The 27084-nt window shown below is 36.1% G+C and overlaps 3 protein-coding genes across 4 annotated transcripts in view; 1 reads left to right on the top strand and 2 right to left on the bottom strand.

Annotated features, from left to right (window-relative positions):
* Nucleotides 1–2327, top strand: part of adgrf3a (adhesion G protein-coupled receptor F3a) — a 29695-nt gene extending 27368 nt beyond the window's left edge. Inside the window, exons 16-18 of one of the 2 annotated variants that reach the window (XM_056477436.1) lie at nt 1651–1686; nt 1789–1869; nt 1959–2327. In XM_056477436.1, the coding sequence (XP_056333411.1) occupies nt 1651–1686; nt 1789–1851 (99 nt within the window). In that variant the 3' untranslated portion in view covers nt 1852–1869; nt 1959–2327. The remainder of the gene's footprint in view (nt 1–1650; nt 1687–1788; nt 1870–1958) is intronic. The other variant, XM_056477437.1, reaches the window with a different exon arrangement.
* A 52-nt stretch (nt 2328–2379) lies between these two features.
* Nucleotides 2380–8008, bottom strand: LOC130244876 (ankyrin repeat domain-containing protein 66). Its single transcript, XM_056477435.1, has 3 exons — nt 7870–8008; nt 6541–6769; nt 2380–2503 (listed from the first exon to the last, which is right to left on the bottom strand). The coding sequence occupies exons 1-3, from the start codon at nt 8006–8008 to the stop codon at nt 2380–2382; spliced, it is 492 nt and encodes a 163-aa protein (XP_056333410.1).
* Nucleotides 8009–10844: 2836 nt separating this feature from the next.
* LOC130244874 (tudor domain-containing 6-like) lies at nt 10845–20934 on the bottom strand. The gene is made up of 3 exons (XM_056477432.1): nt 15600–20934; nt 11340–11407; nt 10845–11210 (listed from the first exon to the last, which is right to left on the bottom strand). Exons 1-3 carry the CDS (start codon nt 20932–20934, stop codon nt 11166–11168), a joined length of 5448 nt encoding a protein of 1815 aa, XP_056333407.1. The 3' UTR covers nt 10845–11165.
* Between the last annotated feature and the right edge of the window lie 6150 nt (nt 20935–27084).

Raw genomic sequence — 27084 nt, 5'->3', positions numbered from 1 at the left:
ATGCAATGTCCGGTGGACAGTAACATACTCTGAAATGAGAGACAGATTCAGAGTTCCACATGAGGTTATTAATTAACAAAAAATATAAATATTATGAACGTAAACATTAGGTGAGCAGGTTACATTGTAACCCCGTGTCCTAACAACACGCTACGTGACGAGGTTTGCAGTGATAAGTCATTTGGCTGCTTGCACCAGACCAAACACGACAGAATTTTAAATACAGCCATTCAGAAGCACAGAATGTGCACTCACTCACGAAATGGTAAGGTTTATAATCTAACTAATACATATTAAACCTCTTTAACATTATTAAATGTACACGCTGAATACAGTATATGTTGGTTTGCATTATTTCACAGTTCTAAAGTTCAATTTCAAACTGTTTATTTTATTTTCAAGCTCTGAGGTGAACTATCTGCTGCTGCTTTCAGTAGTATGGCAATAAATGTCATGTAAAATGACAATCAAACTCACATTATTAGCATTTAACACTGAATAAAGCACATGAGGTGTACCTGAGGTGATCATTGTCATTTATCCTGTTGTTCACCTGTGAGAAATAGAAGCCGCTACTAATATATCAATTCAAGGTGTTGGTTAGGACAAAAACCTTTTAATAAGGAGAATATTCCTTCAATCGCGTGCCGTTGCTTTTAGATAGAACACGACTTAAATCAGTCTGTAGGCTTGAGACTCGCTCCTGTTAGTCATCAATCTGGCAACCTGTGCTTGCACGTTTTGATCTAGGAATGCAATACCTAGTTCAACTACTGGGTGTCAACTTACATACTGCAACTTTAGAGAAGTGGATCGTGCTTATTTTGCCAATCTCAGATTAAAGTCTGTCTGAGATTTTTTTTTTCTAGTGCATGTTATTGTCCTTTAGGTTAACAATTAATCCATTCAAGTTAATCAATTGAAAAAAAAATGTTTTGGTAATCTTCAATTAAAATTTGACCATTTCCTTCTGTGTTTGGAGTGGGTGGTGCTTCTCTGATGATGTCAGTTTAATGCTTCAGGCACAATATTCTTAACCACGCTCCTCTTACCATTGCTGCACAAAAAGAAAGCCATGCCTTTTACTCAATATTGCTTTTTAGTTGGAAATACATCAACGAATGACTGAAATAAAAGTTTTAGTAACTTTCAGTTTATGTTGACTTTAATCTTAAGTATCATATAGAGCAGTACTGCACCCATATTTCATCCAAAAGACCTTCGTTTTTTTAATACTTAAAGTCCACTTGAAGTCAAAATTTACAATGTTTATTTTGCTAGCTCACATTGTTATTCTTAAGGTTAATTAATCCATGCAAGTTAATCCACGGCAAAAAATTTGTTTGTTTTGTAATCTTCAATCAAAGCGAATTTGCTTCCGCTTTTGGAGAGGCTGTTCTTCTGATCACGTGAACCTGATATTTTCCACAGCAACTGCATATTAATATTCTCCCTTACCGTTAGTTTGCTATAAGGGAATGAGGTGCAAAAAAGCCCCGCCCCAAAATGTTCCGTTTCAGTTGAAAGTACATCAACATACTGAAATATCTGTCTCAGCAACTTCCGGTTCAAGCTGACTTTAATATAATAAGAGAAACTTACAACTTCACGATTCTCTAACTAACTTAACTGTACATCTTTCATTCAAAGATTCGTGATGCACTTCTGAAGCGTTTCAAAATCAAGGTTAGTATGTGCAAGGGAATATATATGCTTTTACAGATGTGAAATACATCATGAAAATATAAAATAACGCAAAGCTCATAATCTCACCTTTTTTTACTTTAGCAATCAGTGCATTCTAAAACTGAAAGCTCAACCAAAGCTCAGTCTTCAATCATGAGGAAATAAATATGGCACAGATTTAGGGTAAGTTAAATTTGTGCTCTTATGATTCATTTATTTAGTGTCTACATATTTTAGTCTAATTGGTTTTGTTTTGTTTTTTATCCCAATAGTCTTTACCTGAAAGAAGGAATGCAAACATTTTGAGATTAAATTCTGTCTCGTTCTATGCAGAATAAAACAGGTTGAAAATATGTCAAATATGTTAAGAGTTTATTGTTTTATGCTTTGCCATGTCAAGTTTACTGTATTATGAATGTATTCTCAGGGTAAAAGCTATATTTGTCTTTCTGAAAATAGTATATGCTGATTCATGTAAGTATATTTATGCTTGTATGTTTATGTATAGCCTATTTGATAATATTCAAAACTGATGAACGTCTTAGACAAATATAATCTTTGTCATATAATTTTATTGTCCTCCAACAATGCTTTCTTTATAATTTTATATTTAAATGTGCTTTGAAATTCAGATGTTATCCAATAGTTTTGTATTTTGTTCTCATTGCATAATAAAACCTACCTTTTAATTAACTACTGGTTTCTTTCTTGCAGTCTGGCTTCTTTTCTTTCCTCTTCCCATTCTTCATCTGTATCATCTAATGGAAGACCATTTGACATTGCCATTTGCCGATAGTTTCTGCTCTCAACCTCTGCCCTGAAAGTATAGAAAACAGCATATTTGATATCTATACTAAATATCTAGTATTATAGAGTAACTCCTTTAAATAAACCGAAAAAACTAGACAGTTTTGAAAACGGCAGTAAATATTAGAATGACAAAAGCACATCATGATGCAATCCTGGATTAACATTTATGTTGATCATGGAACATCATTTTTGTTAGAAAATGTAATCCATACTTATTCCCTACCCATAAACCCAACCATAACTCTAAATTATTCCCAAAATCAGAGAAGAATAATAGTTGGATAACACTTATGTGCAGAAACCTAACCGTAAGCCTAACCTTAACATAAACTGTAAACATATCCCTTAATTCTGATTGGTGATTGTTTGTTGTTGCAGGATCAATGTAGATGATGATCCAGAAACATGTCCTACTTGGTGAAATCGGGTTAGGGATGATGGGACATCCCATTTTGGTATCAGCTTAAAAAAAAATCTCTTTTCAAGAGTTCACCCTTAGCTGATGATTGATGATAAAGCGTGTTTGGCATGCTGTCACGGGAGAGAGCCTTGAGCTCATGAGATCCTCCAGCCCGAGGCTCCCTCCCGTTGCAGGGCAAGAGGGGAGTTTGAGCTCAGGTAGGTCTCGAGAACTCCCCTGTTTGGTGAATGTAGATTGTGAAATAACTATGGAGAGAGTATGCTGAATTAAACGCTTGTCTATGGTGTTGATTTGGTTTAGTCAATTTACTTATGTTACATGTTTTTGGTCTGTGGGAGGAAACCGGAGAGCTCGGGGAAAACCCATGTAAACATGGGGAGAACATGCAAACTCCACACAGAAATGCCGGCTTGGCCAGGTAAAGATCTGAGCCAGTGACATTCTTGCTGTGAGGCAACGGTGCTAACCAATGGGCCTCCGTGCTGCCCTGACAGGGAAAGGGGAGGAGTAGGGGGTGGAAGGGGGGAGTCTTCAAGACGAAGATGGCTAAGGTAAGATACTCTGGTTATTTATAGTGATTTAGGAATTTTCTGATTGGTGGACCATGCGTTAGCTAATGAGGGACCAGCTGCTATCAACCATAAGCACATGCTCCTCTCAAAATTAGTTTATAAATGTCGGCACCAGTGGTAATTAAAAAATGAATTAAATAAAATACTGCTGCATAATACTTATATTGTACAATTCAACCCATTACAATAAAAATACATAAAAACTGTAAATAATAATAATAAATTAGTGTTGAAAATTAGCTTTAAATTAACAGCAGTTGCAGCGTCATGGTGGCGCAGTGGCTAGCACGATTGCCTCACAGCAAAAAGGTCACTGGTTCGAGCCCTGGCTGGGTCAGTTGGCATTTCTGTGTGGAATTTACATGTTCTACCCATGTTGCCGTGGGTTTCCTCCAGGTGTTCCGCTTTCCCCCACATTCCAAAGACATGCGGTATAGGTGAATTGGGTAAGCTAAATTGGCCATAGTGTGTGTGGATGCAAGAGTGTATGGGTGTTTCCCAGTCTTGGGTTGCGGCAGGAAGGTTATCCACTGTGGCGACCCCTGATTAATAAAGGGACTAAGCCGAAAAAAAAAATGAATAACTGAATGACAGCAGTTGCATTAAGTGCAAAATATTGCCTAGATTACATTGTTTTCTACAGTATGTTATTTTTTAGGTGAAAAACTGTAAGTTATTATAATAATTTGGCCATTTTTAAACACTTTTTACAGTGATATAACAGATTATACACTTATGTAATGCTTATACATTTATACATGATACATGATCTTGAATGATGACCTGGGTAGGGTTGCACCAGCTGTTCGAAAGTTCTTTCTTAAACTGGAGCATAAAGTCCACACTAGGGGCTTAGTAACTATTAGCTAGTTTGTACTAAACTTGATCTCACTTCGGTTGCACCACATGTTCTTAGGGCAAACCATTATTAGTAGGTCGTAAGCTCTCCGTAAAGTCATGTGTAGTCGTTAAACTGCTTTAAAATTCTGCAACTAAGGCATCTATATATAACTGTACTATGAAAATGAAATTGTAAATTACATTTTTATAGCACATTAAATTAGTCAGTCACTATAACAGACTACGCACACATCTGCATTGTGAGCCGTGAATAAACACGGAATTGAATGCACACAAAGCTATCAAAACATCAAACTTGAATTTTTTTATATCCTACTGATGAAAAAGAAAAAAGCAGGAAGAAAACCTTAATTATGAAGAAATTCTCGTTTTATTTGATGGATACGATAAACACAAAACACTCCTACATAGAAAATTAAACTGCTTTCATAAACTGAAAAAAAAATGCGCAATTTGGGAGGAAATTAAGGCTGTGATTAGAGGGAGATCATTCTTTATTATAATTGTGAGCTCACTGTCATCTCTTTTCTACCGTTATAAATGGGGGGGGGGGTGCTGCTGTTAATATGGAGCATAGCGTTACGTTTAAACTAAGTTTAGTGGTGCAACAAAAAAATATTTAGTAATGTGTAAGTTGTAAATTAGTGTGCATTTAATTTACAACTAAGCTACGTTTTAACTCTTATGCACTGCTGGGGCAACCGGCCCCCTGATGTACTGCTTTAAAAAAAAAAAAAAAACTTGAAATAGAAATGTATTTTTCATTTATTCATTCATTCATTCATTCATTCATTCATTTTCCTTCGGCTTAGTCCACATCACAGCTGAATGAACCGCCAACTACTCCGGCATATGTTTTACGCAGCAGATACCCTTCCAGCCGCAACCCAGTATTGGAAAACACCCATACACTCAAATTTAAACACATACACTACGGCCAATTTAGTAGGAATGGCTGACGTAAAACTGACGTTTCGACACAGTGTCGAGATCCCGAAGCGCAAGTGTTTCGAAACACTGGACCAAAGAATGATCCGAAACACCCAGGTCACGTGACTAAAGTGTTTCGAAACACCTGGTCACTTGACTAACGCGATTCAAAGCATCGATCAGTTCAGAAGCGTTTCGAGACTTGGAGAATCTGCATTTGACTGACAGGGTCAAACATCAGCTTTTGTCATGTATGGCCTAGTGGACTGTGCGTGCTTGTTGTTACAGACTTCATATGACTTTTGGGTTCGAATCCCGACTTGTACAAATACTCCAAAATCGTAATTTTATGTATTTTAATCAAGTTACTGTTTTATGGTGTAGTCTAGATATGATACAGCTGCAGATACGCCATCAATTTAGCATCATTTTTGTAACTGTAAAACAATAATTAATGTTTTACAGTACTGTGATGGTTGGGTTTAGGGTTGGAGTAGACGTTATTAAAATACAATAAATGGGAAATTTAATGAATAATATAAATAATTCTTGTTAACTTCTGTCCACAACTGTATCTGATCTAGCAACAGGCCTGTTTTATGAACAAAACAAGCTATATTTATTCACAAAGTGTTTATTTGGATGTCAGACCAATGTTGAAACAAAACGATACACAAACAAAGCATCTCAAACTGATATTAAAGCATTTCAAAATAACTATATCCACCTGGATTCGAACCAACAATGCCCGCATGGAAGTCAGGAACCCTATCCACTCCACTATATCACTTGCGGGTTCCTTCGTACAAAGTGGGGTTTAATACCTCAATTTGCTCAACTGTTCTTTGCTGAAACTGTTCTAGTGCAATACATAAAAAAATGACCACTAGGCGTCACTGTAGAGTGGGGTTTCGAAAAGTTTCGAAGCTTCGACACATTTGCTTCAACTGTTTCAGTGTTTCACAAAGCCTCGCTTTGCCCACCACTACAATTTAGTTGATTCAATCCCCTGTGGGAGAAACCAGAGCACCCGGAGAAAACCCACGCTAACACAGGGAGAACATGCAAACTCCACACAGAAATGCCAACTGGCCCAGCCAGGACTCGAACCAGCGACCTTCTTGCTGTGATGTGACAGTGCTAACCACTGAGCCAAATTAAACTTGTTTCCATAAACATAAATCATAATTCTTACAAAAAAGTGAACACATAATTGGCTGTGAAGACTAATGCATGGTTGAAATGAGTCTTGAATCATACTTTTCAAGAAAACGAACGCAATCTTCATGTCCGTAGATTTCAGCAATCCGGACAGGTTTATCTCCAGAGGAGTCCTCCTTGTCTACAGGTGCATGCAGGGAATGAAGGAGTCGTAGCACCGCTAGTCTTCCAGATTCAGCTGCAAAGTGTGCAGGCGTCCATCCAGTGTCCGTTCTCAAGCAAGCCCTGGCTCCATTTTCAACCAGTATCCGAACCATCTCTGTCTGGCCTAAGACAAGATCACAGATTAGGCTTAGCATCACACACATGCAAGAGCAACTGGGTGAATTTAATTACAGTTGAGTTAAAGGGATAGTCCCCAATAAAATGAACACTTACTCACTGTTTAGTCAGCTTGAAATGATTCCAAACCTTCTGTTGAACACAAAGAAGGTATTTTAAAGAAAGCTGAAAACCTGTAACCATTGAAAAATAAATACTATGAAAAAAAATATTTCAAAAGAAATACTATACATGTACAGGTTTCCAACATTCTTTAAAATATCTTCTTTTGTGTTCAACAAAAGAAACTCAAAGTTTTGAAACATGTAAATGATGACAAAATATTCATTTTTGGGTGAACTATATAACTTTAATGAGAATTTGAAAAACTGCTATAGCTTATGTTTATACTGAAAATACTTAGGATGGCATTATGGGATGATTATCTTTGCTCTGACAACTTCAGATTTAGAAATTAAATTCTGCAGATTTTATTTGGGTTGGCAATGTAAATAAATGTATTTTTATATATAATTTAAATGTAAAACATATTTTAGAGAGTACCGTTCACCCATATTCAGCACATTCATCAACACATACTGTATCATTACTACATAACACTAGTGTTTAATCTTAAATTGTAGTAGAGATAGTTATAGTAGGATCAAAATTTTAATAAATGAAAAATAAAACACTATTGCTTTTACCATGATTTACAGAAACCCCATTACAATTTAGATCAAGGCTTATTTTAGGATCACAGTACATCCCTATATTCTTCATTCAATTTTAAATTGTACCCAATTGTCAGCAAAATAATCCGTTACAAATAAAAAATTATGCTATCAGATTTGGTAACGTTAGCCTAAGTAATTTTGTTAGCCAAAGAAGAGGCTGCATCCAGATGTTGTTTCACGTTAAACAACTATAAGCCTAAGTTAATTGTTACGCTAAATAACAAAGAAACATATGCGAAACACCAAAATGGAAACTTTAAAAATAACATATACACTTTGACCGAGTAATGACACGGTATACATATAGAATAAACAAGTTTAAATGGGATAAAAGGTCTAATATTAGGGCTGAGGGTTCAGCGTAACCTGCCTTTGGATGCTGCCCAGTGCAGAGCAGTTTTCTTGTTCCAGTCCAAGTCTTTTTGATTAGGATTACACGAATTGTTTCTCACAATTTCTTCCACCAAATCATAATCTCCAGCCGCAGCTGCCTGATGCAACTCTGTCATTTTTATAACATGAAAAACTTTGTCAAAAGTTCGACTGATAGACTGAAAGACGTTAGCTTCTTTTTGTTTGCACTTCACGTAATTAAACACCTGTTACCACAGTAACGCGACAGCAGGTGGTTTTATCCAGCAGTCAGTCAACATGTTTTTCTTTTCGCTTTTAACCAAGAAATGGTTAAAAAGCGCGTTTAACCGCTTTTACCCACTTAATATTCTTCTAGTAATTGTTACCTGTATAATTAATATAATTTTTAAATGTTTTTAGTTGAATATTCCGCAGAACAGCACGACGTTATCACGTGATTGCCGTTGTTTTTCTCAGTGCGGGATATTTGGACAAATCATTGGACATTTCTGGCTCACCGGTGAGTTTGCTTGTGTCAGGTATCATTTCACTTGTTTGACAATTTTAAACTTGTGCAATAATGTTTCTAATACTTTAGCTCAGACAAATTAATATTAAAATTCAAAATACTTATGAGCCGCCAAGCAAACCACTCATAAATTCGATTTAAAGGGATAGTTCACTGAAATTTAAGCTTACTTGGATTAGTTTATTTCTTCTGTTGAACACCGAAGATACTTTGAAAAATGTCAAAAAGAGTAACAACCACCACAAAACAAATACTATGGAAGGCAATGGTTACCGGTTTATGGGACATTCTACCAGAAACGTAGGCTACATTATTCATTCATTCATTTTCTTTACGGCTTAGTCCCTTTATTAATCTGGGGTTGCCACAGCGGAATGAACCGCCAACTTATCCAGCAAATGTTTTACGCAGCGAATGCCCTTCCAGCCGCAACCCATCACTGGAAAAAGAGACGTACATTATCTGTCCTTGAAATAAAGCATAAATACAGCGGATAAAAAGTATTTCATCCCAACGATTTCTAAAATGGGCTGATGGTTGATTTCTGTGAGCTGTTCTGTAAAAGATTTTGTCATTCATTTGGTTCTCAGATTGTTTTGCTTTAATAAAAACACTACAAAAGTACAAACCCTGTCATTGTCCTTGTCCTCAGCCCAACTGGACCTACAGCTTTAATAGTTTATGCTAAAAACTGTTATTTAGTTAAAAAAAAAAACTTCAGGCTTAAGTTTTTAATCATTCACATCAACTGATTAAAAACATGAAATTATAAATAAATACTACAATAATAAATAAATACTACAATTTACTATAAATAAATTTATCCAGAAGAAAAAACATTATCAGACATACTGTGAACATTTCTTTGCTCTGTTAAACATAATTTGGGAAATATTTACAAAAGAAAAAATTCAAAGAGGGGCTAATACTTCTGACTTCAACTGTATATATATATATATATATATATATATATATAATACAAATAAATGTACAATTGTCCCCATGTTTCTGTCAGTCCTGTCACATTTGCATTAAATTTAACATAAAATGCATGCAATACACCTTTAAGGCTATGACTTAAAGGAAGTGACGTCATTTGACAAAGAAGAAGCTGACAGAGATCAAGGATGCATTCAATCATTGAATTGTATGATTTTATGGTTGTTTGTGTAATTTTTTTGAGGACCACAAGCTTAAGTAAGGCCATGTCACATTTTTTATAAGTAAAAATGTACATTTCTGGTATAATGTCCCTTAAAACATTCTTCTAAACTTATTTTGTGTTTAACTGAAAAAATAAACTACTTAAAAGGTGTGTGACAAGTGAAAGGTGAGTAAATGAAGACAGAATTTTCAGTTTTGGGTGAACTTTTCCAATGGATGTTTTCTAATTTACAATAATGGAAATAACAAATTTTAAAGACACATTTTCAACATCAAAAAATATTGTATTAGCTGAAATAGTCAAGTCCAAATAGAATACTTTCCTAGTTGTTTGAGACAGATCAAACTACTGAATGATGGGAAAAAAGTATATAATTTAATTACTTGAAAGAAAAACAAGTAATTCCTACAATATTTGGTGGTTTTTCACGAATATCGCAAAATCAGCCTATACAGGGGACACTGTTTTTACTGTTATGCTGCCTGTTTATTGTAACCATGAAAAACATTGACCATTTAAAAAAAAAAAACACTGCACTTTAAATTTATTATAAAAGAAAAAAAGAGGAAGGTGCATTAAAAACATAAACATCAGTGGTTTTATCTAACTTATAAACTTATCCCAGTACTGCTGTGTTATTTGACTGTTTGTAACTCAAAAGACTAAGGACTCAATCTCTTTCTCGACTGAATCAAACACAGACTTGAATGCAACGATTTGAAAGATTAATAAACGTATACAAATCACCTAATTTATAATTTGTTGCGTGGGTGTTGAGATCCTGATCTTTTAACGATTAATCGTGCAGCTTACACTAAATGCGTTAATGCAGGCTAAACAAGTAGTGACAGAAAACACCTTTAATAACCTAAGAAACCCACCACATCCCAAATAACCCACCGCAACTTCATCATCATTATATTTTACAGAAAAGCCTAAATGGTTTCATACATTTTACAAATGCTTTTCATACGCCATTTAAATGACGCGAGAGGCGATCTCTCTGCGATCGTTACAAATTTAGGATTAATCTACAAGTAAAAAAAATGTATTAATCCGGGGGCCACGTGTGTTCCGAATGGTGGGTTGTGATCCGTTATACCCCTACAATTTAAGATTAAGCTTTCAGAATTAACGGATTTAGCTTTTTTTTTTTTTAAATGATTAAATCAATCACAGCAACAAAAGCCCAAATTTATGAAGTTTTATTTGAACAATTCTTTTGAACAAGGGAAAAAATTAACAAATACACATTACAACAAGGAAAAAAACAATTACACACATACCTGGTGTATACTGACTATATGGGTGTGCAGGTTTGTTGTGCAAAACACTTTAAAATTTAAGTTTTGTTTGTGTTTTTTTAAAGTACTTGTGTAATCGTGTTTTTTAAATCAGCACAGAAAAAAATATATATAACAAGAAAAAGGTAAAGCCCAACAAAGCCTAACACAATGCAATCAGTCAAGGTTCAAGTGTTGTTTTAAAACATGCAAATAAAACCTCAGAACTTTCACAGGCCCAATTGTTGGTTTAATACATTTCTCAGTTGTGCGTTAATTTCCCCTAATGAAACATAGTTTACACTGTTCCACAATAAATAAGTTTAAAATTCGACTCATTTGAAGACACACTTAGAGTCACATGAGTCTTCAGTGCAAACCTACAAGATAACAAAAAGAAAAAGCACAGCTGTTAATTAAAATAAAAAATAAAATAAATAAAAATGAAATGCATGTTAAAAGAAAAAACTAGAAACAAAAATCACAGAGGCTAAAACAAAAAGCAATACCATGGGTAACATTTGTTTTTCTAAACGAGCAACCCAATCTGAACTTCTGTTTGGCATCAATGGGAGGTCTGCTGGGAAAAAAAAGCATAAATAAGCAAAACAAGTATTTATTTAGCATAAAACAACAAATTAAAAGCTAGATAAGACACAATAATTTAAATCTAAACAAATAAAAGCCAAGCATTCATTTATTTATTTTTCCTTCAGCTAACTGTGCGTTCACACTGAAGGCATACCTGTCAACATTGAGATATGAAAATAAGGAACATTCCCACCATAAGACCCCCCCCCCCCCAAATTACAAAATATTTTCACTTTGAGCCATTTCATTATGAATAAACAGTTAAAAAAAAAAGTGTTTTATTATTTACAAAAGAAAAAAATATACATTAGCAGCAAATAAATTAGCAACGTTTAGCTTATTAATATTAATGGCTATTATAAAGAAATAGAATCAAGTTATCAAATCTCAATCTTTTCTACACTGTATAATTTAAACATTCTGATTAAAGAGCAATGAATGAATCTCATTTATTTCGATTTTTCGTTTGATTACATTAAATAACAGAGGTGTCACTTTAAAAATGCACAGATCTAACATTATAATGAAAGCATTCGATTGCACAACGTTTTATGTTCATTTTGTACATTAGTTGTGTTTGAAAAAACCCCACCAAGATAGACATCTTTAGATGTTATTATTATGTGTATAGGTCTGTTCAAACATGCACCCAAAACCCAGACTTTCGCTCCACTTCAAAATCACAGGTACAGAATCCGTTTGGGAAACAGCATCTATTTATCACTATGGAGCACGTCAGCTGACAGTCATGCACCGCTATATGACTATTTTGAGGGTTGCATAGGAGCGGCGACGGCACCTGTAATGAAAAGGAAAGGGAATCCTGCCATTTTTATATTTCAAAGTCTTTTCATGCCTAAACAAAACGAAAGCACACAAAAAAAAAAAACTCTCATTTAAAAGCAAGGGGCGGCCCCTGGTGGTTCGGCAGTATGGGTTGCGCATATGATTGCCACCCACATTGAAAACACAAAAGAAAAACGGTAAAATACCTTTATGGGGTGATAGCAGGATAGAACTGTAAAATGTGGGAGAATCCCAGGAAAAACAGGAAAGTTGACAGGTATGACCGAAGGCCGTGAGAGCGTCAAAGGTCGCTCTGGCCGCCCTGGCGACAACGCTGTCTGTCTTCAGCCCTGGCGGTGAGACAACATTGATCTCATACTTTAAAAGGAGCAGTTGCCACATATCAGCAAATCAGTTACATTTCTGCATAAAACATGCTTTCTAACGTGAAAGTTTTATTTAACAATAGAAGAGCAAGTTGCATGAGGTGTGGCTTTGCTCCACTTAATTATCCAGTATGTCCATATGTCTGAAATATTCTGAAGCAGCAATACTGTTCTGTATTCCCGCTCTTTTAAAGAAAAAAATATATATAACATTGATGCGCATCAGTAACTCGTCAGTAACTTTAATGTATGTTCCTGTAAGAAAAAATTGCAAATAATTGGAAATCCGGCGACTGCAATAAATCGAACCCTAGGGAACAACTGTGGTTGGAACCAAAGTTCACAGTGACGGTGTTCTCTGGACTCCTCTCAAGCGGAGGACTTCTACATTCTGATTGGTTGAGTAAACAGTGAGTAAAATGAACTACGTCACAACTCATTACCATAAAGTTGACTTAATTTTCAACTCTCCTTGACGCCCACACCTGTGAAGTCGCCTTACGCTGCTCCTCGCCGCTTATCGCTGCCAGCTCCCATTAAAAATAAATAACTTCCGGGTACTTTGACGCTCTCACCGCTTTCGGTGTGAACGTACAATTAGTCTCTATTTCAGAGATCACCACAGGGAAACGAACCGGCAACTATTCTAGCATAAATTTTACGCAGTGGATGTCCTTCCAGCTGCATCCCAGTACTGGGAAACACCTATAAACATACACAGTTTAGTTTATTCAGTTCACATATAGTGCATGCCTTTGGACTGTGGAAGAAAGCAGAGCACCCGGAGGAAACCCACACCAACACGGGGAGAACATGCAAACTCCAAACAGAAATGCTAACTGGCCCAGCTGGGACTCGAACCAGCGACCATCTTGCTGTGAGGCAACAGTGCTAACCATTGAGCCACCATGCGACCCACTATAAATCTTACTGTTACAAAAAATTGATTGCATCAAACTACTGATGTTTACACACTACCGCTTTCACACTGAGCAAAGCTTGTTACATTAAGGGCCCTGCAACACTCGTCTTTTCATGCTCACTTGATTCCATCAAATCCTGTTGCATTTGCAGTCACCTTTTGTCACTGGTCTCTTTTGCCTGAATACACTGCATGATTTCTCACTCAGGAAAATATGGTAAATCTTTAAACTGCTTCCAAGCACCCATCTTCTTCAATCATTATATGTTAAAAAGAAAAGGAAACCCAAGCTGGAGTTGCTTTAATATTCATGCTAATGGAGCCACAGTTTCAGTGCAACCGAATTCAGTCCACCTGTTAGGTAGTCTCCAGTTTAATACCCCCAGTACACTTATGGGTCCCCGTTAGCACCAGTGTTTCCATGCAAATCATACCCGATGTTAAATTAAATTGCAAGCATTGAAAACAATTGCACCCAGTGTGTCACAGAAGTGAGCTAGAATGCCTGATTAATAACAAGCTATGCCTTATGCTAGAATTAAAATAGATAATTTTGGATGCCCTTCCAACCCCAACACAACCCTGGGAAACACCCACACACTCTTGCATTCACACACATACAATACGTCCAATTTACTTTATTCAATTCACCTATAGCGCATGTTTTAGACTGTAGAGGAAACCAGAGTACCCGGATGAAACCCCCGCCAACACGCTGAGAACATGCAAACTACACACTGAAATGTCAACTGACCCAGGTGGGGCTTGAAACAGTGACCTTCATGCTGTGAAGCAATCATGCTACCCATGTGTTATTATACACTTTATATGTTTCAAACCTTTGAGTTTCTTTATTCTGTTGAACACAAAATATTAAATATGGAAGAAAGCTGAAAACCTGTAACAATTGACTTCCTTATCATTAGTTTTTCCTACTATGTAAGTCAATAGCTATGTTTCTATCCAACGATGCGATTAAATTATGCACAAAACTGGAATATCACATGAAAGGTGTGCAAATAAAGCAGTGTTTCCATCCACCGAGTCAAAGAGAACAAAATCGTCACTTCCTGATTAACTGGCGCCAAACATCAACAGTAAATAGGGAATTGACTAAGGTAGGAGAAGGTGTGTTTATCTTTTCTTCATTTAATAAATGACAATGCTGACACCCAATGAACGCATGGTGGTGTTTGAAGGTGTGAGACGCTGAGCAGACACTCTTGACTATTCTGGAGGTCATTAATAAAAATAAAAATAAGGAAAAACCATGTGTGGATGTGATAATGAACTTTTAGAATAATATAACTTCAAATAGAGCGCAGCAACAGATCAGTCAGACTACGTACTGTGAACATAGTGCTGCCATCAGCTAACTATTTGCTCCAACTACCATTCTTCTATTAGGCCAGGTGTTATACATGGCATACAGCTAAGGTAAGTACACTGAAACTGCTTGCAACCCTCCCTCCCTTTATACAAATCAAAATATACTTGTGTACATTCTTGCTGTCATCTCTCTTTTCAGACCATCAAGCCCTCAAGTCCTTGCTGTTACAAAAATTCTCCACAGAAGGCTACAGCAAAGGCATTCTAGGATCAACCAACAACCCAATTTAATTCTTATCTGTATTAGCTTAGCTTATAGTTCTGAGGAGTTCAAGTAGAACTGTTGTATGTGCTAATAACCATGAAGCAAGAACCCCCATTCGGAACCATATCACCGAATACAAGTTTGTCAATAAATGCATCAGTACTTGCCAAAGTGGTTCTGGCTGAACTTTTACAAATTCTATGTACTGGCTGTGGTTATAAACCACAAGCTATCATGGTATCAATATGTTACCGTAATTGATTGCAAGACAAAGGTCAAAAATCAAAGCAATCTTGCTCTCACTTTCAACAACTTCTTCCTTGAAACGGTTGAAAAATTGCAAAGGAACCACAAAGGGTTTTAGCAATAACAAATCAGTACTTGAGTAAAAGCATTAAGGACTAAAAATTATATCCATCATATTTAAAAAAAAATAAATAAATAAATAAATAATATCTTACACAAAAACAAGTCACAAAAATGTACATACCATTATGGGATCTGGAATCCTCCCCATCTTCTTTACTTTCTTCTGTGTGCAGCTGCACTTGCTCAGCAGATACCACAGAATCTCCATCAGGTTCATGACAGACTTTTTGAATTTCCAAATCTGAATTTGCAGGATCATTAGCAGCAACATCAGAATTTGTTGTAGTATCAATCACATCTCCTCCAACAATCTTCTCATCCACTTCGTTTTCAGGTACATTATGCAAGTTACAATTTTCCATCAATGGATTAGCTCCGTGTAGTTCAGGACAGAGAGGTTCACTTGTGTGATTATTCTCAGTAGAGATTGCAAGACACTCACTTGTTTTATCCTCTGAAACAGACTGATCAACAGGTGCTGATTCCACATCTTTTTCACAGGAATCAATCACCTCAGCAGAGTTTTGATCATGTTGAGTGCAATTAATCCAAAACTTTGTCATGAGCTCATTTACAAGACATTGTGAAGACTCAACTTTAACATAATATGGAGGACTGTTAGGTTCCACTGAATCATCAATACACTGCACACTCACTTTCAGAGGTTTATCCACCAAGAGTTCATAGAAGTTATCAGTAGCCTCACTATCCCACGATCCTTCAGAGGCATTGAATTCTTCCAACCGACACAGGAAAGCTTGAAGTGGACTTTCCAACAAGTCACAAGGTAGTGCCTTTACATAACCTTCACTGTTTTCAGACTCATTTCCAAAGTCAACAAAAAGGACAGATACTGTGTTTGTGCACTTCTTAATAACTTGTGCACGGTACCACATCTGGTCATCACAAAAGCGAGCCAGGCATGGGCTTCCAGGATCCAAATTATCCAGTAGAATTGGCTGCGTTTCACTGGAATTTCCATATTCTTGAGCAACTTGTGTGATGTGGTCAAGTATTTCAGAGTTCGAAAACTGGCACCAAAAATAATCAGGTCCAACAATGCATGACGCAAAAGCTTCTATGGTTTGTCCCAAAGAAACATCTGGTTTCTTGAAGAGAAAATTTAATGTCTCCTTCACTGGTTTGGTGACAACTGATAATGCCTTCAAGTCTAAACTATCCCATTTCTCCCTCAAAGAATCGGATGTGCCTTCACAAGGAGTCATTGTAACTTCCCAAGTAATGTCCTCTTTTTTGATAAAACTGCAAGAGAGCGTGTTCTCACCAGCTCCACCAAGTACTTCTTTGAAGAGAAGTTCCCGCTCCTTCATTTCCTTGACTTGATCACTTAAACTATAGCTGCAGGGAATGCTGAACCTTGGGTATGACAGCAGATGTTCATCAAGTCTGCAAATTTTAAGGGAAGAAACCATTGCCTCATTGCCAAAATCTATAAACTCTACAAAGACCATGTCATTTTCAGGAGCACCTTTCACTACAGCACGATACCAGGAGTCATCTTCAGGAAACATGGCTTTCACCAAACTTCCCTGCTGAACACTAAATCCATGCATTTCATCTTTCTCTGATGGCTGATGGGAATTCAATAGCTCGGTAAGGGAGAAGAGCGTATTCTCATCCTCTTTGAGTTGCACGTAAAAACTTCTCAGGTTATTGAAGTGTGAAATATATACTTCAGACATTGTACCTGGTTGTATCACACGTGAGGGAAGATCTACAGATCGAGGTAAAGACTGCATTGATAGTTCAGGATCCATCATGTTTACTCCTGTGATCAATGCTGCTGAATTGTTGACATTATAACTTGATGGTATTGTACTAGAGTTAAGGTTGGGTGTTTTATTTTTCTGGACAGCTTCAGAGTTGGTTACACCAAAATTGTCCTTACCTGCAGTGGTTTTTGCCATGGTCACCTTACTAGAGACTTGAGGTTTGGGATCAGACAAGTAATCTTTCATAAGATCATTAACAATCAGTCCCTTGCATTCAACAAGGACACAATACTGAGGACACATTGGAGGGTCAGGGGTCACTACCATATTCTGAACAATCACTTTTAAAGGTTCATCCACTAGAATCTCAAAGAATTTATCAGCTGCAGTGTCGCTCCAAGTGCCATCTACAGACCCCAAAACTTCCAACTGACATAGAAATGCTTGTGGTGGGCTTTCCAGGAGCTTGGTTGGCAGGGCTTTTATGTAGTTAAAATCAATTTCAGACTCATTTCCATAGTCTATAAAAAGAACAGAGACCTTTTCATGTGTATGGATAACCTGTGCTCTGTACCAGAGCTGGTCAGAAAAGCGAGCCAAACAAATTCCACCTTGGCGTAACTGATCTGGCTGGATTGCTTTAGTTTGACTACTGTTTCCAATTTCTTGTGCAAGCAGGGAGATTGTGTCAAGAATCTCTGCGTTTTTGAACTGGCACCAGAAGTAATTTGGTCCGACGATAGATGAAGCATACGCCTCTACAGTTTGCCCTGGAGTTACAGCTGGTTTCTTGAAAGTTAACGGCTGGGTATTTTTAGTGTCGTTTATTTGGGATTCACTTTGAGCATCTGATTTGACAGTAAAAAAAGGCTCTTCCTGGTGTTTTAAACTTACAAGCCAACAATTTGCATCTTCTTGAATGAACTTGCATTGAATTTTCTTCTCACCATTTTCACCTGCAGCCTCTTTGAAAGTCATTATCTCTTCCTGAGTCCAGTCTCTTTTTCCTCTTCTCTTTCCATCCTCAAGCATGCATTGAATACTGAGCCTGGGAGTGCTAAGGAACTGCTTGTCAAGTTGCTTTATTTTAGGGGGGAGGAGTGTCACTTCATTCCCAAAATCAATAAACTGCACTTGAACCATGCCATCTCTTTTGTTTTGTACAACAGCACGATACCAGGCACCATCATCTGGATATTCAGCTCTCACCAGATCACCTGACTGCAAGAGATTTAGTTCAACTTGTGCATCACTTATCGAAGAAGAATTGAGTTTTTCAAGAAGGGAAAATATTTCATCTTCATCAGTTGTCAATTGTACAAAGAAATTTGATGGACTATTAAAATGTGAAACATAGACATCTGAAGCATATCCCACATTGATGGTTCTCAAGGGAAGTTCAGTGAGCTTTGGATAAGCCATTACTTGTTGCTGTAAAACATTAGGCCTAGCTATATTGTTTCCAGTTGAATTGTTGTATCCAGTAATGGACTGGAAGTTTTGTTCTGTTCTGGCTTGACCAACTGGTTTTGAGGTCCTCTCATAAGCTTGTGATGTCGTGCTAAAATTATTTCTCGCCGCTCTAAACTCCATGCCTTCTGAAGTCTCCTTGAAACCACGAGTCTTAACGATTCCTTTGGTGTTGTTTGACTCGTTTCTTTTGGTTTTGCTCCATAGGTCTTTAATTTTTAAGTTGAGGTTTGTTTTGTCATCATACATCTCCACTGACAATTTGCCTGAAGAACTTGGCTTCACAACCACATTGAATATGCAGTCTGTGGCATAGTTTTTGAACCACTCATTAAGCTCACATTTCTCAGGTAATGTTACATTGAAAAGTTCAAACTGAACAGCCTGAATGGGAAGAGATGCAATTGCATTCATATTTGGAGGAAATGGTAGAATATCAGATTTATCGACAACCACCAGGTCACCGTAGTCTACAAATTGGACAAGTATTTTTGGATGCATAGATTCAATTTGTCCTCTGTGCCACAGCCCATCTGAAAATTTAGCCAGACACATCATCTTCAGGGAAATTGAAAACTTTGATTGTGGACGTCTGCGGCAAAGCTGTTGAATATCTTTGGTCATTTTTGTTACGGCATCAGTGTTTTGTGCAAAATGGCCATAAAACTGGTTTACGCTTTCGACACAAGTTATGTGTACCTTCATCTTGGCACCCACTTTAATTTTGGGTGGCGAATCAGCATATGCATCAGTCTGAAGAGATGAAGTTGCTGCAGCATTCAGTGGGTAGTCTCCCTTTGTAGACTGTAGATTTCCTTCAGCTTTGGAAGGTCTGACTACATTAACATCTTCAACAGAACTGGAGCACTCGGTTAAATGAGCTGCATAGAAAGATTGTAGAGACTCATTTCTGCCAGGCATATTGCCATATGTCACTTTGTTTAGAGTGTCAAGAGTTTGATCACCACAAATCTTCTCGTTCACTGACAGACAATGCTCTTTGTGACCAAAGGTTTGGTTCACATTCACATTGTCATTTCCATACAGTGTTATATAATAGACACCCTCATTCACACTGTAGTGCTCAAAATTTGCAACAAGGATTTGATCCAGTATGACAGATTTCAGATAATCTATCTGATCTGTCCTCCATCCAACACCTTTGTCAATTACACCATGCAAAGAGCATCCATATGTGACAACAGGCAAGTGAAAGAATCTTGCAGATAAGGGTCTGATGTTGGAGAGTTTAACAAAATCTCCAATTCCATAATCAACATGAAAGACCTTGACAACATCGGAGATGTCATTCTGCTGAAGAACAGATCGGTACCATTTCCCATCGCTACCTTTTGTTGCACATGGAGACCCATCACACAGTGGTACTGGGATTTGTGCAGAGAAAGCATCTTCATAGTGGTCATGGAGCTGATCGCTTAGTTTCTTGAGCTCTTGTGAAAAGACACGCAGTTTGCAATAGATCTTCAATGGATGAACAACTTGTGTTACAGTTACAATCTCAATAGTTCCAGGCGACAACTCTGGATACAAGTACTGGCACAACTTATCTGAATTACTGGCATGCTCCTGCTGACCATTTGTAGTCAAAAGGTCTGTTTGTACAAAAGGACTTCTTGGCAAATGCAGTGAATACATTACAAGGATTTTGAAATTTTTACTAGGCATATTTCTAGCAAATCCGAATTCATACATTTGTTTGGATATGCTCGGAACATCTAGAAGAATGATCCGGGATGGCATTATCACATCCTGAACACATCCAGAGATGTTTTTCCCACACAAAGATCTGATGAACTTTGAAGCTGCCGCAGACCATGCACTCTCAAGACACAGTGGTGATACATAGGTCAATATACAAAGCTCTACTTTGGGAGCAAGACCGCAAAGGTTGCGTGGACATTTTGTCAAAACTTCGCTTGTCGTCCAAAGTGATTTTCCATCATCAATTAGGAACACATTGTACTCGTATTCAGTTTTTGAAATTATTCTTGCTCTGTGCCAAGTTCTGTCTTCATAAACTAAGCAAATTTCTCCAGGTTTGCCTTCAAAAGCATGTTGCCGCTTCCTAGGGACTTCAATGTCTTTAAGTTGTTGCCATACTTCACTGTTCTCTTGCATATAATTTAAGTTCCCTCCAAATTCCACTAATACAGTGTGTGGGGTTAAATTCACCCTTGTGATATGAACAGTCGTGCTTGATCCAACTTGAGGCAAACCAGGGATTGAACACATCTTTGAGGGAAATTTGGTCTGTCAAATTGGTTAAAGCGCAGATAGGGAGAATCTAAAGAAGGGGAAACAGGAGAAAATAAATAGATGATTAAGGCCCCAATTGCACCAGAGAAAATTCTCTTTTGTTCCTGATGTTTTAATCAATCATATCAGTCAGGATATGGAAACAATGAAGAAAAAACAGATCTCTGCCCTGACAGCCACACAACTATGTCAACCAGTTTGTGTTGCAGTCCAAAATGATATGAGAATTAGGGCCGGATGATATTGGAAAAATCTGACATTGCAATATTTTATTCTTCTGCAATATATATATTAGGGCTGTGCAATATGGGCAAAAGATACCCATTACGATTTTGTCACACACAGATTGAATCTGTGTTTACAGTGTGAATCAAACATGTTTCAAAAGAAAAAAAAAAGTACCTTTATCAAAGACCTGTAACACGTCTCTAAAACAGATATAAAATAAAAATCACCTAATAAAGCTGTAACAAATTGTCTCTAGAACAGACCTATGGCAAAACAAATGTGTGCATGTATGTGTGTGTGAGCATGGGCACCATCGAACTCAAGGCTCGGATGGTCTGCTTGAATATCAGAAGTAGTTGCGTGTGTGTTTACAGATATGTTTTGTCATGCATAGATCATAGACCTCTTTGTGACACTCCCATGAAATAGGCTGCTCACGTATCACGTCTTCTGCCTGCACAAATCCATTATTTCCAATGGAGGCACGTGGATTGCGTGCATATATTGAGAGTGGCACATGTGCGTATTCTAGGTGCACCCAGCTGAAAACATCTCCTTTCAGACAAACTTTAAATTTAACTTTTCAGAATGCCGCACCGCAAGTCACCCAAGAACTGACTGATCAGCTTCATACTTTGTATGGAATACACACATTTCGGTTACCTCAGACAAACAAGACACCCGAACACTAAGTGCTTTTTAATTCTCTCCATACATAAAACTTGTATTGGAACTGCAGCAATGTTTTGTTACTTTGTTATCCTCTGAAAAAAGGGTTGATAGTCACTGAGCAACGACAAAGTAGCGACCGTGAAGCATGTTGAAAATGCTAAAGCGATGCACTCACGTTTTCCACGTGCTTTTAGATGCAATATATGACTGACTTACAAATTACCTTAGTAATTTGTAATAACTATAGTAGCTTAATCCCATACCACAGATGTTGTACCGAGTCCTCCTGTGCTGAACTCATCATCCCTGTATGTGCAGGCTATTCAGTCACCTGTTGTCGTGCTCTGTTTAGATGCGCTGCGTTATGATTGGTTCAAATCCCATACTGTGGGAAAATCGAGCTGTAAGGCGAATTAGAAACAGTGCATGTCCAAATCACGATTTTGATACGATTTCAATTAATCGCACAGCCTAAATATATATATTGAGATATAAATACAATTTTGGCACAATTTTGAATAGCTCCATTTACTATTGAATAGGAATAATCTTGTAGTGTAGTGAATCAAACAAACTGCAAGCATAAATAAATGTAGTCAGATAATCAGGTACAGTAATTGAATGAGGTGGGAATCACAGGTTACGTGAATGCAGATAAAATATGTTTGACATCAAGTACCACTGTACAGACCAATAACACATCACATAAAATTACAGCAAACTCTCAACTGAAATCTAATGTCATTTTGATGTATGCAGGGTAGGGTTTAGGGTTGTTGACCAATTTGCATCGTACGATGTCTAATGTGAAACATCGCGATGGACGATGGCAACCTCGTCATAGGCTGTGCTGAATTAATTAATTAATTATTTGTAGCCCACCGTTTCAACTACCTGACACGCATGGTCTTTGTTTTACCCATAACCAAATCATAAATAAATAAAGATAAGTTGCACACAGATTACTACCTGTCAAACACTTTTTCCGCGAGACTCTGGCATGAATAGGCAGAGTGATCTGTGTCGTTATAATGGCATCAACAAACTTGGTGGGTAAAAAAGGTGCACAACCAACAGCAACCAACCAACAGTATCTGAGGTTTTTGCTAAAATTACCAAGTACAAGTGTGAAAGCCAAAGATTGTAGCAGTGTATTGCCATTTTGACAATACATGATAGATTCAAAAAACAGAAGAGTCATTAGATAGAGACAAGATTAACTAAATCACGTTTACCAACTATAGTGAGATGCGATCCAGCGGTACATCCTTGATAAACTGTCCGATGTGCACTGCTCTCTGGGGTTTTGTGCTCAAAGCACCTGCTCCTGCTGATTGCAGGAGCTCAGACGCACATGTACGCTGCAGCACATGACAGTGTGTGTGTGTGGTCATGTGATGTGCGTTTTCAGTGGTATAGTATGGAAGAAGGGCTTTTCAGAAATGCTAGGTGAAATGCCAGTGTGGATGCCATTTTAAATCTAAGACATATTAGTGTAAACAGGGCCCCAAGTGTGTATTTTTCACGAGCGGGTTGCTGCGACGGGTACGGGGCAGAGCATCGAGATGCCGGCTCAGCATCGTGATGTCTATTGGCCATCGACTATAAATGATGGCATCGTCTATCGACCCAACCCTAACACAGGACCGCTTAAAGTCACAAAAACCACACCTGATCACTTTCAGGGTATGTTTAACAGACTAAATAAATAACTAGACAGTGGATTACTGCTTATGGCATCAAACATATGTTTGTCATTATCACAAGGATTAAAGCTTTGATTAAGCATTACCAGGTCAAATCATGCATAAAACCTGCATAGACAAACTGTTTACAATAACATCTATAGCATGCTTTAGAAAAATGAATTAAAATTTTATTTCTTGCCCACTCAAACGGTCACTGATATAAGAACCAATAAACAAACAAATTATATCAACAGAAAATAATTTTGTGAGATTCGGTACATCTTATAATGAAAATTTCCTGAAAATAATAAACCTAAAAGTGACCCAAAAGGGGTGTTTTATAGTGACTTTGTTTCTTTTATATACATACACTCACTGGCCACTTTATTAGGTACACCTGTCCAACTATTCGTTAACGCAGATTTCTAATTAGCCAATCACAAGGCAGCAACTCAATGCATTTAGGCATGTAGACATGGTCAAGACGACCTGCTGCAGTTCAAACCGAGCATCAGAATGGGGAAGAAATGGGATTTAAGCTACTTCAAACGTAGCATGCTTGTTTATGCCAGACAGGCTGTTGTGAGTATTTCAGAAACTGCTGATCTACTGCGATTTTCACGCACAACCATCTCTAGGGTTTACGAAAGTGGTCAGAAAAATGAAAATATCCAGTGAGTGGCAGTTTTGTGGGTGTAAATGCATTGTTGATGGTTCCAGCTGATAGAAAGGAAACAGTAACTCAAAGGCAGGCGGTGTAATGATGTGGGGGATAATTTCTTGGCACAATTTGGACCCATTAGTACCAATTGACTAGCTTGTTGAATCTATCCCACGAAGGATTAAGGCAGTTCCTAAGGCAAAAGGGGACAACCCAGCACTAGTAAGTTGTAACTAATAAAGTGGCCGGTGAATGTAAATCACATGCATGTCAGTCATTTAGGTAATGATGACACTTTTATACAATAAGTAGCATTATTATGATACAGAATAGTAATTAAGTACTTGATTAAACTGATAAACAATTAACAGCATTACAATGAACATCAGAGAAGCCTCGTCATTGGAGTAAAGTTGGTTTAATATTAGCAGATTCTGACTTTCTCCTTAATGAAGTATTTTTTTTGCTAATTCCTAATAGTGAAATCATATTAACAGCCAATGATTATCAAAGTACAACAGTTTTCACAGTCAATTGAATAGTTTTAATGTTGTTTTGAAGTCATACTTGCATGTTATTTCAGACCAATATTCAAAGTACCATGGTAATCAATATAGGGCGCTTGTCACAAGTTGTCACTGAACGAATGTGCGAATAAAAAAGAAAAACACATTTACCTCAATGGCTGGACCAACCAAAACAGTTTAACAGCTCAATTAATCAAGCACATGAACCCCATTTCAATTGCGTGACTCGACCGCATACTCGTACAATTAAATAAACTTACCAAACGTGACTCTCTCCCCATCAAATAGTCGGTTGCCACGACTGGCCGTCTTTACAGCTCTTATAAAGTATAGTCTACTGAGAACAAACGACATTAAAACACGCCACTGGATGTTTTAGCAAATCAGTCACATTTACTACGTCAATTAAGAGCGCGCGTCACGTGAACTGCACGCTTGTTTTGCGTGACCTCGTGCAAATAGGAATGAGCTTCTTATTATTGATAATAATTATTGATGATAATTATTGATTGATGATGATAATATTATTGATAATAATTATTGATAATAATAATTAACTTATTATTGCTATTGTTATTTCATGATTATTGTAGAAGTTATTAAATATATAGACTATATATGCCTATAAAATAATAGTAATAATAAAAATAATATTACAGAAAGACTATGTTTATAAGAAGTCCATATATTATTTATTTACATTTGTAAGCATCATAATATGGAGGACAAAACCTGCAAAAACAAATTAATTAATCCGCAAATATATAAACAAATGAGTAAATAAAGCCAAAAGTTCCTGCATAAATAAAATAATAAATAAATATGCAAATTTATTTTTAAATGCAGGAATTTATGGATTTATTTACTCATTTATTTATATATTTGCCTATTTATTTATTATTATTTATGCAGGAATTTATGGATTTATTTACTCATTTATTTATATATTTGCTTATTTATTTAGTATTTTATTTATGCAGGAATTTATGGATTTATTTACTCATTTATTTATATATTTGCTTATTTATTTAGTATTTTATTTATGCAGGAATTTATGGATTTATTTACTCATTTATTTATATATTTGCTTATTTATTTAGTATTTTATTTATGCAGGAATTTATGGATTTATTTACTCATTTATTTATATATTTGCTTATTTATTTAGTATTTTATTTATGCAGGAATTTATGGATTTATTTACTCATTTATTTATATATTTGCCTATTTATTTATTATTATTTATGCAGGGATTTATGGATTTATTTACTCATTTATTTATATATTTGCATATTTATTTATTATTTTAGTTATGCAGGAATTTATAGATTTTTATATTCTCATTTACTTATATATTTGCATATTTATTTATTTGTTATTTTATTTATGCAAGAATTTATGGATTTATTTACTCATTTATTCATATATTTGCGTATTTATTTATTTATTCATGCATGAATTTATGGATTTATTTAGACATTTATTTCTATATTTGCATATTTATTTATTTATTTCATTTATGCAGGAATTTATGAGTTTATTTACTCATTGATTTATATACAGTTGAAGTCAGAATTATTAGCCCCCCTTTGAATTTTTTTTTTCTTTTTTAAATATTTCTCAAATGATGTTTAACAGAGCAAGGACATTTTCACAGTATGTCTGATAATATTTTTCTTCTGGAGAAAGTTTTGTTTGTTTTATTTCGACTAGAATAAAAGCAGTTTTTAATTTTTTAAAAACCATTTTAAGGTCAAAATTATTAGCCCCTTTAAGCTACATATTATTTTCGATAGTCTACAGAACAAACCGTCATTGTACAATAACTTGCCTAATTACCCTAACCTGCCTAGTTAACCTAATTACCCTAGTTAAACCTTTAAACCTTCCTGCATAAATAAAACAAATATTTATGCAGTTTATTTATTTATTGCTTTATTTATGCAAAAATGTATAAATTTACTTATTAGTTTATTTATTTATTTGAGTATTTATTTATTTATCTATTTATAGTTTTTGCAGGTTTCGTCCTACATGCTAATGTATTTTTCAATCATCAGAAGCCAGTCAAAAATGGCATAAAGACCACCTTCTGATGATTGGCAGACACCCTCTTTAATTTATTTAATTATTTACCTGCCCGCACTATTAATTGTTTATATATATTCATGCAGGAATTTGTGGATTTTTATATACATTTATTTATTTGCTTATTTATTGTTTTATTTATGCAGAAATTTGTGGATTTATGTATACATATTATTTATTTGCATATTTGTTTATTTATTGTTTTATTTATGCCGAAATGTGTACATTTATTTACCCATTTATTTATATATTTGTGTATTTT

The sequence above is a fragment of the Danio aesculapii genome, chromosome 17, assembly GCF_903798145.1.
Source record: "Danio aesculapii chromosome 17, fDanAes4.1, whole genome shotgun sequence".
Taxonomy (NCBI): Eukaryota; Metazoa; Chordata; class Actinopteri; order Cypriniformes; family Danionidae; genus Danio; species Danio aesculapii.
This window is presented reverse-complemented; position numbering and strand designations above follow the sequence as displayed.

What these genes read in the sequence shown, in the direction of transcription:
- LOC130244876 (XM_056477435.1), bottom strand. Translation starts at nt 8,008, where the DNA reads ATGACAGAGTTGCATCAGGCAGCTGCGGCTGGAGATTATGATTTGGTG. An exon ending in GCACTGGGCAGCATCCAAAG is followed by an intron (nt 6,770 to 7,869) that starts GCAGGTTACGCT and finishes ATCTTGTCTTAG; the next exon opens with GCCAGACAGAGATGGTTCGG. An exon ending in TGCGTTCGTTTTCTTGAAAA is followed by an intron (nt 2,504 to 6,540) that starts GTATGATTCAAG and finishes CTATACTTTCAG; the next exon opens with GGCAGAGGTTGAGAGCAGAA.
- LOC130244874 (XM_056477432.1), bottom strand. Translation starts at nt 20,934, where the DNA reads ATGTGTTCAATCCCTGGTTTGCCTCAAGTTGGATCAAGCACGACTGTT. An exon ending in GGATTCCAGATCCCATAATG is followed by an intron (nt 11,408 to 15,599) that starts GTATGTACATTT and finishes TTTTCCCAGCAG; the next exon opens with ACCTCCCATTGATGCCAAAC. An exon ending in AAAAACAAATGTTACCCATG is followed by an intron (nt 11,211 to 11,339) that starts GTATTGCTTTTT and finishes GTTATCTTGTAG; the next exon opens with GTTTGCACTGAAGACTCATG.